The sequence below is a fragment of the Triturus cristatus genome, chromosome 9, assembly GCF_964204655.1.
Source record: "Triturus cristatus chromosome 9, aTriCri1.1, whole genome shotgun sequence".
Lineage (NCBI taxonomy): Eukaryota > Metazoa > Chordata > Amphibia > Caudata > Salamandridae > Triturus > Triturus cristatus.
The window spans coordinates 229436439-229452439 of record NC_140592.1 but is presented as its reverse complement, the minus strand read 5'-3'; the positions used below and the strand labels follow the sequence as shown (position 1 = coordinate 229452439).

At 44.5% G+C, this 16001-nt stretch overlaps 1 protein-coding gene across 3 annotated transcripts in view; it reads left to right on the top strand.

Moving 5' to 3' along the window:
- FRMD4B (FERM domain containing 4B) overlaps positions 1-15437 on the top strand; it is a 558786-nt gene extending 543349 nt beyond the window's left edge. For all 3 annotated transcript variants that reach the window (XM_085624792.1, XM_085624790.1, XM_085624791.1), the window contains exons 22-23: positions 5625-5760; positions 12869-15437. In XM_085624792.1, the coding sequence (XP_085480918.1) occupies positions 5625-5760; positions 12869-12989 (257 nt within the window). In that variant the 3' untranslated portion in view covers positions 12990-15437. The remainder of the gene's footprint in view (positions 1-5624; positions 5761-12868) is intronic.
- The last annotated feature ends 564 nt before the right edge of the window (positions 15438-16001 follow it).

Sequence of the window (16001 nt, the reverse complement as noted above, 5' to 3'; positions counted from 1 at the left end):
ATTATGTCGCTCGCTCACTCCAGCTTCTCACTCAATCACTGCACACTCATGTATGGACTACAGCTGACCAATCCCAGCACTCGCGCTCTCACAGTAGAAAGGTTTTTGCTTTGTTTCCCTCGAGTTTCACCTCCTGATCTGTCTTATTCTGCATCTTGTTCTTTATGCCCCCCAAAGGCAGACCAGGTCCCTCCAGTCAGCAGGGCTCAACCTTTCACCCACCACAAGCTGTCAAGAACAAGGTTCAATGAGTAGAAACCAATGAGGAATCTGTGTAGTCAATGTGGCCGACCGGCACTCAAGCGACTCACCTTACTTTCTTTGTTTTCAGGGACAGGCATCTCCTAGGCTGGCCCATGCACCTAAATATTTACACTACTCTTCTCTTGTATGCGCCACTGCTCCGACCTTTCGCTTTGCTGAGTTTAGCTACCTTGACCATCTCCTAAGCCCTCAAAATGAGGGGCTTTATTTCCATTGGTGCTGTCATGTTTATGAGGCGGGGCTACCTGGGAGATAAAACATTGCCAAGATTGCCAAGCTTCAGCCTGACCATGTTGCCATCTTCCACCTGCGGATGGGCCAAACCTCTGCACGAGCGATTGGTCATCACACAAGAAGTGCATCCTTGCAAAAGAGGCACACATGACAGCGGCCATCAGCAACATCAAGTGAATTCCAAAATTCAGTGCCTCTTCTATGAGGCAAGTATCTGTCAGCAAATTCCTGATTAATGGATCATGGGTGTACAGGATCTGGAGTAGAGGCTACTGCTGTCTGCTCTGAAGGGCCTCCACGAGATACAGAACTCACTAGCAGCGGGTTTCAACTAGGACTCAGTCTTGGTTTTTGTTGTCAAAAAGTTGAATAAGTACTATTTTTCAAAATGTATAGCTGTAGGATGAAAGCAGTAATGCCATAAAAAATTATACAAAGCGGCACAAAAGGGGGTGGTGATGGACGGAGCATCAGAACCAATCAAACACTCACACCCAGTCAACAGATCTGGGTTTGATCCATCACCGTTCTCTAGCCCAATCTGCCACCCCAGTTCCCTTGCTCACTTTACCACTGGATTCAAGATAGCCTGGCTGACGAGGGTTATGAACCCGAAACCGGTCCCAGGATGCTTGTTTCCGGTCCAGGGAAGACATGGCTTGGCAGTTCGGACTGGGCGTTTCCCATGAGGCACGGGGTCAGACTGATTTGCATATGGGCATGTCTGAACTGGGGTGGTGGAGTGAGCTAAAGAATGATGGTGGATTAAACCCAGAACGGTTGACTGGGGGTGAGTGTTTGATTTGCTCAAACGCTCCGTCCATCATCCCCTTTGGTATCGATAAAAAATGATACAGCATAATAAAGCTGTGTATTTTTATTAATAGTCAGTCAAAATTAGCAGTTCTCAGAACTCCTTTACATAATGATCGAATGCTAGCTCAGAAAGCTTTAATTTAAAAATGGCACAATTATTTTGTAGTTATTTCCGCCCCACAACTGCATTATACATTTCTGTATTATTGTCACTTTTCCTAGAGCCTGTCCTGTGATGTTGGTGCTATTTCATTTGTGTACACGTTTTGTCACCACTGTAAATAAATTGCTTACAGTGTTGGTAAGCGATACCACTCTTGAGAACAAAAGTGCCTCTCTGTGGTCTTATGAACTCGGAGACTGGAAGTTATTCCCTGAAAGGTGTTCCCTAACCACATTTTATCAGGTTCTCTTGCTGGGGCAAGCCTACTTTTTTCATTCCTGGAAGGTTTCTTCAGCTCTGGACCTGCTCTGTTGAGCTTTATTACCACATTAATCAAGCAGAATATGTATTGTGCTGTAGGCTGTTAGATGTTGCTCGGCACCCCTTGCTCTCTGTGCGTATCGCGAGCCAACCAGCTAGAGGCATTCTTTTGGATAAAAATGTCTGAAATTGTGCATTGTTTTTGCGACCTTAGCATACGCCCGCCAACAGCTGTGTTCAAACTTCAATGTATGGTACCATTTCCTGGAGATTTTTAGTGTATCTAAGATGCCCGGGCCAGACACGATACTTCTCCTTAGATAAACTCTGATTTTTACAGTGCTTAATGGTGTGATGAAATAGAACATTCAAGTGCCATTTTTTTCTAAACAGATTCGGTCAAGAGTGGGAACTCCAGTATAGTTGTTCACAACACTGAGTGCGACACATCATTACTAAGTCTGATTTTTTTTTTTTAGGTCTGGCTTGACAGTACAGCTGTGTCGCCCTTTTGGTTCCAGTTCTTTAAAATATACATAGAGTGAGGTTTGGCTCCACCCACAGGAGTTAACCCTCTCACCTTATGCTGTTGGCTGTTTGGGGTATCATTCCACCCTCTAGGAAGTGTTTCCATTAAAATGCGTGAGGGACTACTTTGCATATCTCCTACATTCATTCTATACAGAAAACGATACTTGTTGCTCCTTTTTACCCCAAAATTGATAGTCAATAAGTCTGCACCACCTTTACCATGCATTTGTGCAAGCAGCACATCCAAAGAGCATGTGTGCATCCCTGTTAGCTTGCTTTAGCACATTAAAGCCAGACCTTTTGGCTTTGCCACTGCGTAATGTTTTCTGTACTTATTAAATGAAAAAGATGCTCATGTGTGGAGTTTAAAGAGCCCAATAAACACTTATGCCTGTCTGCTACAGACAGTATGCGCAAACAGTTTTGACTGTGCAGCAACACTGAGAATTGTGCCTCTTATTTCAACTTTTTCTGTCGTGTTATTTATTGTCCTGTGGAGGCACCCACTTATACTACGAGAGCTTCTTGCTGTGATTATCCTTAGCACCTAATATCATTGAGCTCTCTCTCGCAAGAGATGGTCATTTCTGCAGTACACGGAGAACTGTGGGCTGTTTGCCTGCACTGTTTTTCACAGTCTTGTACTCCTGCCCTCCCCACAAGAGCCCCAGGGGTGTAACACAGGCTCCAGCAACCCCTACGGGGAAGGGTTGCCCCCAGCCATTCAGAGGGTCCCCATTCAGCCCAAGGTAAATGATTGTCCTTGAGATATTAAAGTCACAATGGCCCCTCATCCCCTTCGGGACCTAGCTTTCTGAGGTGGAGGACGGCGTTTGCGAAATGGGCAGGCGCGGAGGGCACACTTCGTTTGCAATTAGCGCATAGGAGGAACGACGACAAGGCATTAGCGACGGCCCGTGCATGGGAGTCATTGGTGGTTGAACTTCAGGGGCTGGTGTTTGACGGTGGAGGGGAAGGGAGCATACCTGACCGACAGGAGGAAGCGATAAGCGGGGAGTAGGAGGGGGGTCACGATGGTGGGAGGACGCATCCGAAGCGGCTGAAGCTGGGGGAAAGCCCAAGATGCCAGAGATAGGTTTGAATACCCCTGCACGAGTCATAGTAATAGGGGGGGCCGCATCTGGGGGAGGATAGGCAGACGGGGGCGCACTGACATGGGTTGCGGGAGGGAGTGGGAGGGGGGAGCCCAAGCGGGAAGGGTAACCTTTCCCATGTATACACAGTTGAAATGTCGTATGTAACGCTCTTCGGTGGGGTGCTGGGGCTCTTGTGGGAATTGTATTGGGATGTTGGTACGAAAATAATAAAAAAATGTTTAAACAAAAAAAATGGAGATGGGGCATTATTTTGCTTTATGCCACTGCAGAGCACATGTATTTTGAAATGAAATGAAAATGTATACCGCGCACTACTACCCAAAGGTGTCTAGGTGCTACAGCTCTAACTAAAGCGACAAGAGAGATAGAGATAGAAAAGTGGGGTATTAATTATTGAACAGCCACATTTTTCAAGATTTACGGAAAGAGAGAAGATACGATTTTACCTTGAGAGAGAATTTTTAAGGGACACCCCTTCTGCAGCTTTTTAAATGAAGTTCATCTTTGCCCAAAACTGGTCACTTCCACATTGAATGTGCTTGAAACTAGACCTGTCTAACACCTGGCAATGCCAGCAGGTTTGTCATCAACACAAACTGATCCCGGGCTGGCTCTTACAAGCGAGAGCAAGGCCACCACACACTCCGGCTGCCTTCACATTTCAGGGAATTTACCTGCTCTTGCTGGTTTTCCTTTGCACCACAAAACAATATTAAGTCTTGGTTAATAATAACTGTTGTTCAACCAACACATATACTTGCATGTAGAAGTTCACAGCAGTTCCAGGGCCGCCTTGCTCTTGCCTTGCGGGGTTAGTGAATATTCATTTTGTTTATTGCTACACATAGTCACAAAGTTAGATTCATAGTGAAAACAGAACATACTAAAACAGTGCCCAGTGTAACACAAGCCCCAGCAATGCAAGTAGGCCACCACTCTTGAGGGGCCCAATAATTCATCTTAAGGCCTATACATAATTGTGACATTTGGGAGTCTCATAGACCCCTCCACATTTTGCTGGGGGGCCCATGATTTTGCATGATGCCGCTTCGAACAGTGCTCCAGTACATTCCTCGGCAGACATTTAGCTGATCCACTGGTAACAGTCTATGTTCTGCCATCTTGTCTGCCTGGGGTTGTCATAAATGAGTCCTCTGGCTGACAACAACCAAGCCCTGGTTTTACCTCACCTTCTTCTTTAGGTAATGCAACCTGTACAGCAACACTGAGTTACCAAGCCACAGTGTCATCCAATGGCCGTTCTTAGTTGGTGGAGCGATTTGTCTGGTTAATTCCGATAACGAACGAGACTCCTCCATGCTAACTAGTTACGCGACCCCCAGCCCTATTTGTTGAAAGCTGTTTTTGCACCAATTTTTACTCCAAGGATTAGTAGGAATATCTTGAATAAAACTTCTTCTTTCCTCTAAATCCTTTTTTAACCTTCACGTTTCTGCACTGCACTTTTCATATATCATTTCTGGTATATATATATTTCTTGACTAAGCCAGTGATCTTTGCTGTCTTCTTTTTTCCCCTTCCCGGGTTACATTCAGGTGCTCTGGTTGACACCTACACCACACGGACCACCTCTTGTTGGAGAGGTTTATAGTGGTGGGAAGGTTGGATATCCAGATGATGATACTGACCAATCACTGGTTGTTGATGGAAATCCTTTATAGTCAAACAGCACTTTAAAGTTTCTCTCCTACCTTTTGCAAGTTTTCTATTTGTCTCTCTTGAATGTGTAGACCATCAGACTTTTTTGATTTATTGATCCAATGGATGGTACCAGTGTCATAAACATCCAAGTAGAAATCAGAAGACATACAGTCTTAAGTCAGCCGAAACTGCAATTTGCACCCAATACTTTTATTTACATAAAGCATAATGTCTTAGGAGCCTAAGTAATTGCAGGCCAGATTCATAATTCTTTATGAGCGTGTGTGACTTTCTCTTGCTCTATCCCTGAACCTGAATTTCCAGAGTAAGATGTGCCTACTCGTGTTAAAAAACATTCTGAATCAGACCAGGTGTGAGTAGTTTGCAGAATAAAAATACATGACTACATTGAGATATTAAAGAATCGTATTTCTATTGGAAAACGGTGTCAGGCTCTGAAATAACGTGCAAGTATCTTAAAGGAAATTCTTTGCCATGGATACTATGCTACACATGATACGATGTGAAATGTATACATTATGTGATTGACATGAGTATTTTTTGTTTCATTTTAGTGTCTTCCTCAAATGCTTCTGGGAGCTGGAAGGGCCCGGGCAGTTCTCGCGGACACTCCGAGTTTGAGTCGTACTCTCAGCCCCCCTACAGCAGCTGCTACACCAGTGTCTACAATTCATTACCCGCGCGGGGCAGGTGAGCGAGCTTGTCCGACCTGCTGGTCTGCCCGGTTTACATTCCAGCTTGAAGGCGGTCTGCTTTCAGACAGCCGACACCACCAGTGGCACAAATAGAGCCACCCACAAGCCCAGATGGCCAGATACTCTATGTGGAAAAACCTGGGCGGATGGGCGGGAGGAAGGACTGTGAGGCTGGAACTGAGTCACCTGTTCCGCCCTATTTAAAATTCGAACTTACACGTTTATGATGTTATTTGAAAGCCAGTAGAGCATACAATTGATGTAGACATTTTAATATGATAGAAACTAAGGTGTAATGGGCTTTAAACAATACTGTCAGTTCCATTTGAGATGGATGTTCATCAGAAACTCAACGCAGGTTGACTAACTCTGTCCCAGCCCAACTACTTTTAGAGAGGCCGTATAAAGTGTCGGTAGGGCGTGCAATTTCCCCACAGACCCAAACACATCCCGTGCATAAAGATCTCTCACTTTCACTGTGTCTGGTAGACAACCTTAGCAACTGGGGGCCGGATTCTAGCTGCTTGGTACATGTTTAACACGCCTCAGTCAAGAAGTGCTCCGCAAAGTAAACGGGACGCGATAACCAGGAGGCCAGTTAATTAAAAGTGGACTTTGTCGTTGGATTGAGATGAGTAGTGGCACTAAATGATTCTTCCTCTTTTGAGTCTCTCTGAATTAATAATTTATCTGAATTTTCCAAAGGTGGGATTTCAGTTATGACGATGTTGCGTAAGGCCTATCCGGGAGCAGACAGCTAGTGCTATGTCCACTGGTGACCCATGGGGTTTTTGAAGTATTGGTTTCACATCCAGTTGTCTTCAGTCAGGGAGGGTTTGGCATTGAACATTGTTCACAAAGTGTTCTGATGAAGGCGTGTGCTGGTCAGTATGGTACGATTACAGCCAGACACAGCTGTGCGGTTAGCGATGTGACCAGCAGTCTGGTCAACAGTGTGACCAGCTGAATGACCTGTGGTGTGGGTAACAATGTGACCACTAACGTGACCTACTGTGTGGTTCAGAGTGTTGCCAAATGTGTGTTTAACAATGTAACTAATATTGTGATGAACAGCTTGGTTAACAATTTGACCAACAGTGAGATTAATAGTTCTATCCGTTAAATCTTCACTTCTCCCATGAAGAGGTCCAAAAAGCTTTAAAATCTTCAAAAACAGCCAAAGCACCAGGCCCGGACGGCGTTCCGGTTGACGTTTTTAAACACCTTCCAGATCTTTGGACCCCGCTACTAACTAACGTCTTGAACGCCACCACTGAAGTAGGTATCCTGGAATCCTGGAAAACATCAATCTTGGTACCTATCTTCAAGAAAGGAGATCGAAATAGTCCAACTTGCTATAGGCCGATCTCCCTCCTGGACTCCCTAGGCAAAATGGCAGGACGAATATTACTTGACCGCCTCCAGGAGTGGGCCTTAGAACACAAAATTATTTCCGATCTACAATATGGCTTCCGGGAGGGACTAGGAACAACTGACCAGGCTCTAAACCTGTCCCTACTGGCGAGTAAATACCTGGACGCCAAAGGGTCCTCATTCCACATGGCCTATGTCGATCTTTCCGCAGCATTTGACTGCGTGTCACACTCAATGCTGTGGAATACAATCTTGAAAATGGGCGTTCCTACGCCAATTGTGGATTTCTTACGCGAACTATATACAGGCACCACTGGCAGGGTAAGATTTGGGACAAAGGGCGAGCTCACTAACTTCTTCAGAGTGGAAAAGGGGGTCAGGCAGGGGTGCGTATTGGCCCCCTTCTTATTCACCCTATACACGAATGGCCTAGAGGTTGCCATGCTACAAGGCAGTAAGGACCTCCCGGCAACAGTTCGTCGGCAGATACCAGTACTTCTATATGCCGACGATGCTGTTATCCTAGCAAGAACATCAAACGAATTACAAATGGCCCTGAACAGATATTGTGATTTTATGGCAAGTTTAAACCTGAAACTAAACGCAAAAAAAACGTACACAATGCACTCAGGGGAGCAAAGAAACGTAAAACACAGGAAGTTAATGGCGCAGGGCGAACACCTGGATAGGACTAAAACCTATCCCTATTTAGGGATTGTCATTGACGAAAAATTCAAATGGACTCCAGCCATTAATACAAGAAAATTGATTTTCCTCCGAGAGACATCATCACTAAAAACCTTCTCGCAGAGATTGGGGCAGAGACAAATTAAAGAACTAGTGCAAATATATAACGCAAAATGCGTAAGCACTGCAACATATGGGGCGGGGATCTGGGGTTTTAAAAACGTGGACTCAATACAAACAATAGAGAACTCTTTCCTTAGATATTTGCTGGCGGTGCCCAAAACCTGCTCCACCTATGCCTGCCACTCTGAGCTGGGCATTGACTACATCACTGACATCATAAAACTACAACCAATAATGCTGTGGCGCAGAATATGGATTACCGAGCAATGCCACTTGACCAGGACGATTATACAAGATATTTTAACGCTAGACCACGCTAAGAAAATCAAATGGCTGTCGTACGTCAAAGCGTTATTGACAGATCTTGGATATAGGAAATACTTTGACCATCCATCGCTGATAGAGGAAATCCCTAAAAAGACCTTAAAAAGGGAATGTTTAACTCATTTACGTCAGCTACGTTTATTATCCGAGGTCCACAAGCCATCAGTCCAACATTCCCTGCTAGTCCAGACTGTGTTTTCTGCTGAACCTTACCTAAATTTTAAAATAACACAGTTTGAAAGAATGCTGCTTACCCGCTTTAGACTTGATTTGTTCCATCTACTAGTTCTATTTCCTGAGCAAAATGTCAGGACTTCTACCACCTCTATGTGCCCTTGTGATTTGGTATCGCCACAATCAACGATACACACAATGTTATTTTGCAAATTCTATAGCGAGCCCCGGAAGCGCTGGATACTCCCTATTTTGAAGTTCTGGGGTTTCCGTCAATGTCGCCCAGCGTATTTGGCACTACAATTTCTGGAAAATGAAAACTATGCGAAAGCGATTGTATCTTACCTTAAATTTTGTATACGCCACCGCACAAATTTATAACCTTGAACAACATCGCTTATACATATTAACGAAGGGACTGAGATAACAGAAAAACTGTACGTCTTTGCACATGTTGGAAAAATTCGCCCTAATGAAATTGTGATGCACTTTTTACTTCCATGTATTGCTGGCGCTGCCCAAAAATGTACATTTTTATAATCTTTTTAACCTTTTTTTTTTTTTTATTTTTTTATTTTTATACAATTGTAACTGTGTTTTTATTCTATTTGAACTTTTATGGTGTTTTTTCAAAACTACCGAATAAAGTTGATATTGATTGATTGATTGATTAATAGTGTTATGAGCAGCTTGGTCAACAGTGTGGTTAACAGTATGACCCACATTGTTGGTGAAGTGTGTGACCAACAGTTTGTGACTAACAGCTTGGCCTGCAGCTTAGTTAACAACCCTACTAGTAGTGTGGTTAACAGTATGACCGACAGCGTTGTTAACAGTGGGGCCAGGATGGTGGCTAATGGAAGGGGAGGGTGCTAGAGGGGCATTTCAGGCTGAATGACTAGTAGTGTCTCTAATAGTGTGACCTACAGTGTGACCACAGTGTGTAGATCACACTGTCGCCAGCAGTGAGATTCAGTGCGGTTAACAGCGCAACCAGCTCTGTCACCTGTAGTGTGGCTTATAGTGTGATCCGCAGTGTGGTTACAGCAGAGTCAACGGCAGCTAACAGTGACTAGCTGTGTGACCTTCTTGTGTTACCTACAGTGTGAAAAGCCACGTGGTTAACAGTGTCACAAGGAGTGTGACTTAGTCTGCCCTGCAGTGGGCCTAACAGGATGAGCAGCAGAGCGGGCGAAATAAAGTTAACAGGCCTGGCTGTCAACAAAATTTAAAAAAAACATTTGTTTCAGAACAGTTTATTTTGGAATAGGCTAATTTCACCACCCTCCTAATCAAGCAAATACAACATGGGAATGCTGTTTACATGCAGTTTGTGGAATTGATTGAATTCTGAGCTTGCCTTTTGATGGTTCATTTCAGAGTAGAGGTATGCCGGTAATAGGTGTGCAACGCCTACTAGGGTTTGTTTCTGTGTGTTTTTAGAAAGAAATGTTTTGTAAATTTGGCATTTCCAATGAGATGGCATATGTTTGGATGCTGGTACAACGACGACGTCGCTCTGAAATGGCTTGGCTAACTCCACTTTTTGCCTTAAGTAGTGCCACGTTGCTTGTAAGTCAGTCAATTCCTCTCCCTCGCAATATCCATAGCACAAAAAACCCGCTCGCTGTTAATAGAACTGGGCTTGAGTGTTGTCTCAGATTTAAGATCATGCATGAAGAGTTGTCACCAGATAAGGGAACTGTCTTTGGATTTCAGAGGGAGCTGGGTGACCGCACCGTGGCCACCTACAGGCTAGGTCCAACCTACTCGAAAAAGGTGTGCAGTGCATTGTGGGTAATATTATATACCCAATACAATATGGCGCTCTACGTCTCATTTTAGAGCCCATGTCAGCGGAGAGCTTGAACACTTCACCTTTCTGCGCTGTCTCCAGTATATCACTTCCTCTTTCAGCCCCGCCCCTCTCTCTGACGCCACCTGTTGTGCAGCTGAACAAAGGGCCTCTGTGGGCGCAGGCGCTGGCGTCAGCAGGAAGGGGGATATTTCGAGAAGCTTCGGCGCAGGACCTGCCTGTTGTAGGGGGACCTCAAACTTCATGTCCGCCTCCTAATGGCCCTCAGCTGTGTGGTGTGAAGCTGCTGCCGGCATTCCTTCCATTTTTGTCAAGCAAACACGAAGAAAAAGAGTGTAGCAGTAAACCACGAGTAGTTCATATTTAGGGCCAGCGTTTATTGCGCTACGCCAAATTAACTTTTAAAAGCTGTGTCAGCTCCTGTGTGTTCATTTTTATTTTGTTCAGCTTTTAAAAGTACGTTGCACTTGATTTGCTTCGAAACTCTGAGTGAGGTAAAACATGTTAACAGCACTTCCTTGTACTTTACATCAATATACAAATGATTTAATTGCAGTGGAGGAAAGGAGAATAGGCAGAGCTAAGATATAAGCTCACATTTACTACACTTTAGAATTACACTTTTATGCTGCGTTGTCGTGAATTTAAACTGTGGCTTAAACAGCAGCACAGATCAACTTTCTCACATAAACTGCTTTATGCAGAAGGTTAAGGCGCCACAGTGCCAAAAACAGTCTGCGCTGCACAGGGCCAACCACCGAGCCAATGTACCTTAATGGGGTTCATGGAGAGAAGTCAATGCAAATAGCCATAGCGTTTAATGGAAAGCCAGTAAACTAAAACAGCATGACCTGGCTTTCCGTAAAATCCTCACACCAAATAAAACCAGGCACTGAAAAAGGGCAAGGAAAATATTGCGTTATATACTAGCACATAACATGAAATATAAGCAAAATTACACATTTTACGCACACTACCCTTCAGCAGTTGCCAGGCTGTATCTTGAGTACATGTCAAGCAACATACCCGCAGCCTCACCTTTGCGCTGTAGCCCAATATTTACATAAGACTACTCCAGCTTTTGAGTATGTGCATGTCCGATGACTTTGTCTACTCACAACTTTATGTAGATTTGGAGCCGCACATTTCCTCATTCATGCCCCGTGCCCCCCTTTACGCATGACCGATTGCTTGAACAGTAGTAATTCGGGGCCAAACTTTGTATCCACAACTCTAAATGTGCATCATGTTTTAATGCATACTCTGACTCCATGGGTGAGTCAATTTTATCAATAAAGTAGGCAAAACAAGTCAGAATTCTGTGACAAACTGCATAGAGTTCACCATATGTAAACCACAACAAGAAGTAGCCATGGCAGGTGAAGGTGTCAGTGGCGAAATGGCATGCCAACCATTGTTTCACACTGAGAGTAGTAGTGCTACCTGTTTTGAATGTTCTTTGTGAGGACGCGCGGCAACCCCGCGTACCCTCAAATTGCTTACGCCACATCGCATGTTCCTGGGCGATGGTTGGGTTCCACGGCAGTTCCTACTGTTGCGGATTCTGACTGGTTGCTCTGGAGTGTCATGGGCACTTTCTTACTAATACACTCCTTTGAAACTACTCATCGTTTCCGTGTGAATCCATACCACAATAACTTTGGAAAGAAACAGAAACACCTAAACTTTAATGCTAGAAATACTACATGAAGTGGTTGTATGCTTTTGACCCAGAGCCATAACGTAGTTTTTAACTGTGATTTTAATTTTTGTTCTGTGAATTTCAAGGGTTTTATTCCCAAACCTTTGTCCATGCATAGCAGAATAGGCCACAGAGCCTGTCTTGTGGCCAGGCCCTGCATTCAACTAGCCATAGGTGACCAATCTCTATGGCAGGTGGCTTCAACTGTATGCAGTGGTGGGTTAGCCTCATGGTCTGCCCTGTAGCCGGACCCAGCGCCCAAACCGCCGAATTACACCCAGTACCTGCTATGGATGGTGTACAGGGGGGGGATGTCTTCAGGGTCTGGTGTTTGGCTAGGCCCTGGGTATACGTTTTAGTTCAAAGATGAAAGCACATTTTGTGTAGTCTTAACATAAACATTATTAGACTGAGAAAAAGAAAACAATATAGAGATGTTACGGTTCGTCGGTTTACATTATCAAAGAGCTGCCTTCTTCTGACACAGAATGACATTAATTTGCTTCCATGTATTGCATAGTGTTGCACATGCTGCCACTGCCACGCGTTTCCGAGGGCTTTCATTGACGGTGTTTTAAAGGCACTGGTTAAACCAAGGTGATGCCCACTCTCGGCTACAAATCTGTAAGAGTTAGTTTGGCTGGGTCGTGTCTGGTGACCGAGCCAGTCGCCTCATGGTTATAATGTTTGTTTGATGGAGACGGTTGAGAGCAAAGTTGAGTCCAAGTGGAACACACTGGTTGGTCAATTCAGCAATTTAAAAGGTTGAACATGGTCCATTATGATGACAACTTTATAATATTTTGACTTACTAACCCAGCAATGTGTACATCTGCTCACATATTATTGCTTAATGTGTTGTTTGGAGCTATCTCTCAAATTAATTGTTTCATTCTTTCCCAGACAATACGTGGAACCAAACCAGCTAGACTACGTGACAAGCAGCCATATGGGGGAAAAATTGCTCGATGACGATCCAAGCCTGTACTGGCACGAGGACTCCAAGCCAGGCACACTGGTGTAAAGCAGCGCCACCCTTGTTTAAGGAACTGCCACCTTCTCACTACGTGCCTTGCACAATCGGTTCTTCCACCAGAATTGTTATGGAGAAACTTCTTCTTGTTTGTCGAGATTTGAAGTGAGCGTGGAAGCAGGATGGAAATCAAGCAATGACAGTACAATCCTTGGCAAGATGCCTGAAACCAGAAGAAAATCGAGTGAAATTGTGGACACCCATAAGAGACAGCACTTGGAGTATTTAAACGTAGAAAGCACTTTTTAGGAAGCTGAAAGGTGTTAAAACTGTGAACAAGGGCTCTGTTTAGGGGAACACTTCCTTCTTAGCACAATCCAGACAAAGAAAAGCAGAACAATGATCAAACCCTTTCCGAGTCCGTGATGTTGTGACAAAGAGAACATGTGTAGCATGATACTTGCCTGTTGGTGGACATATGCGATAAGGAGGACTTTGAGTGACTGTTTGGTGTCTAGGCAGGCCCGAGAGTGAATGCATAAAGGCGTGTTGGGCCAGGTAGGTCTGTGAGTCAGTGTATGATTTTGAACGCGGTCAGGTTGGCTTGTGGGTGACTTGAGGCGCATGTGTAAGGTGAGGCATGCCTCTGAATGAACACGCGGTCGAGGATTGGAGGAGGCAGCAGTGCCAGCGAATGATAAAGGGTGTACGGCATGGGATGACGCAGGACTGAGTGCAGGATAGTTTATACAGGATGAATCTGGGGGATGAATGGAAGTGAGTAAATGGAGCGTCATGAATGAATGACAGTGAACCGGATGAGGAGGTCTGTGAGTGAACAATGGGCAGTGTAGTGGTAAGGGAGACAAAGGTTTAGCCAGGCCTGCGAGTAAAAGAAAGTGAATGGGATGAGGCTGGCCCACGCGTGAACTAATGACCTACACTGTGTGCATATATGAGAGTAGGCTACCTTCCTTATGAATGGTATGTAACGTGAATGATTGTGGTCATATATAGCAGCGTGATTAAGCTCCCACGTTGTGTGCTGTGTGTTGAAGAATGTGGCTGAATATTCAGCTATCCACAATAGCTTCCAAGATAAAAGTACAATGTATATTTGTAAATATCTGTAAATGAAGTCATAGAGATTGGTAATTTGAGTCCGAAATGGTTCTGAGCAAACTCTCTCCTTCTGAACTTTCCAAGGTACAAACATATTGCGGGGATGAGGATGATGGATACACTCGTAATGTATGCGCAGAGATCTGCTGGTCAGATTTTTATTTACAATGTCTTGTGCCATTATCGGTGGACATTTTTGGTGTGGAATGCTTGAGATTTGTTGGTTCATTTTTAATTTCCGGGGGCAGTATTTTAATGTAGGCGGAAACACAGCGAAAAGGTTGTGGTCGTGCCTTATAAAGATGGGCATTCAAAGGATATGTGTGTCATACCGGCATTGCAGCGGCAACACTGGGTCACCAGGCGACATAATATTTCCACGTCGTGTTGAGCAAATTTTCAAAAAAGCACAATAGGGTCAAAGCCGGCTGAAAGAAAAGGTCCTTAAAAGTCCCTTGGAAGAGCCCACTCGCGGTTCGTAATCACCTTGGAAAAGATGATGTGGTTGGCTGAGTGGTAAATAGCACGCCTGCTAGGAAATAAACCCCATAGGCTGAATCTGGTGTTCCTCTTCTAGCCTCTTTCCAAGAGCATCTTACCATGATCTACCTCCCAAGCGACCATAACATGCCTCTTGGCCTCAGCAAGTTTCGTGAGCAGCCAATCAGGACACAGGCAGGGGTTTAGAAGGGCAGAATACTGGTCCTTGTGAGGCTTTGCCTTGGGCTACGTGGTGGGGGGGGGGGGTTTACGTTCAGGCTCCTGCATTTATGTCATACTATCTGTTATCTGCCAAAAAGCTAGTCAGCCACCACCTTTTCTCCCAGTCCCACCACGCCATTATGAATTACAGGCGGGCGGACCCTCTCTAGGCTTTTCTAAGGGCCCCTACTTTCAGTTTGGCTCTGGCCCCCATTGTTAAGCCGTGATATGACGACCCCCTCATATGACGCAACTCTCAGGGGAATCCGTGGATCATCTCCTGTATAATACACAACAAAAGAGATGTCTGAAATCATTCCATTTTCTAAACTGTGCCGAACTTCACAATTCTCAAAAAGGTGCTCATTTATTTCTTTTATATTCGAGTAATTGATATCTTCCTTGTTCATACAGTAGCTGGAAGCATTTCTAAGGAACACTTTTGGAACATTTTTTTTACCTGTACAAAGCATGTGATATAAACATGCGTTTGTTAAGCCGGTCCTTAGTCATTTGTACTATTGAGGTTTAAAGAGAAAAGCAAGTACAATAACTTATTCCCTTTGCTATGTATGGCAGTTTCCTGTAATATACCTTTTTGCATATCCTTTTACTACTTCTGACTTTTGAGACCTATAATGTCCAGGTCAATAAACTAAAAGTGTGCAATTAAAAGTGTTCAAGAGTTATTGTGTGTATGCAATTTATTGGACCGTTCAACACAAAGCGCGCACTTGGTCTTGGTTTCAGCAACAGAGCTACAACGAGAGGGACGTCATCTTGTGCAGTTCCACATTGCCTGCTGAAGTCTCAGACCACGGCACGTGTTGCTGACTTCCGTGGCTTCCTCAAGCGGAGGCAACATAAGGTGGAGGGTGGCTGCAGGCTGCATACAATCCGACTGCTGCTATGGGATGTGCTGAGACGGGCAATTGAAATGTGCCACATTCATAAGGGGTGACTCACAGCTGGGATCAGAAACCAACTCCCACACTCTGAGCACACACACATCTTCCAAGTGAGAGCTAGCAGTAAAAGTATGTTTCTGTTTTTTGCGGAGGCTATAAAAAGAACAGAACTGAAACACACCCAGAGAACTACCAACTAATGACTAAATATATGTGACAAAACATTTGCAAATCTAATGGGTCTGGCATTTTTATAGTGAAACGCTTTGCATTGTCTGTATACTTATGTGGGGATAATACTGACTGTTGCTAAGGCATGGGCGATCAGTCC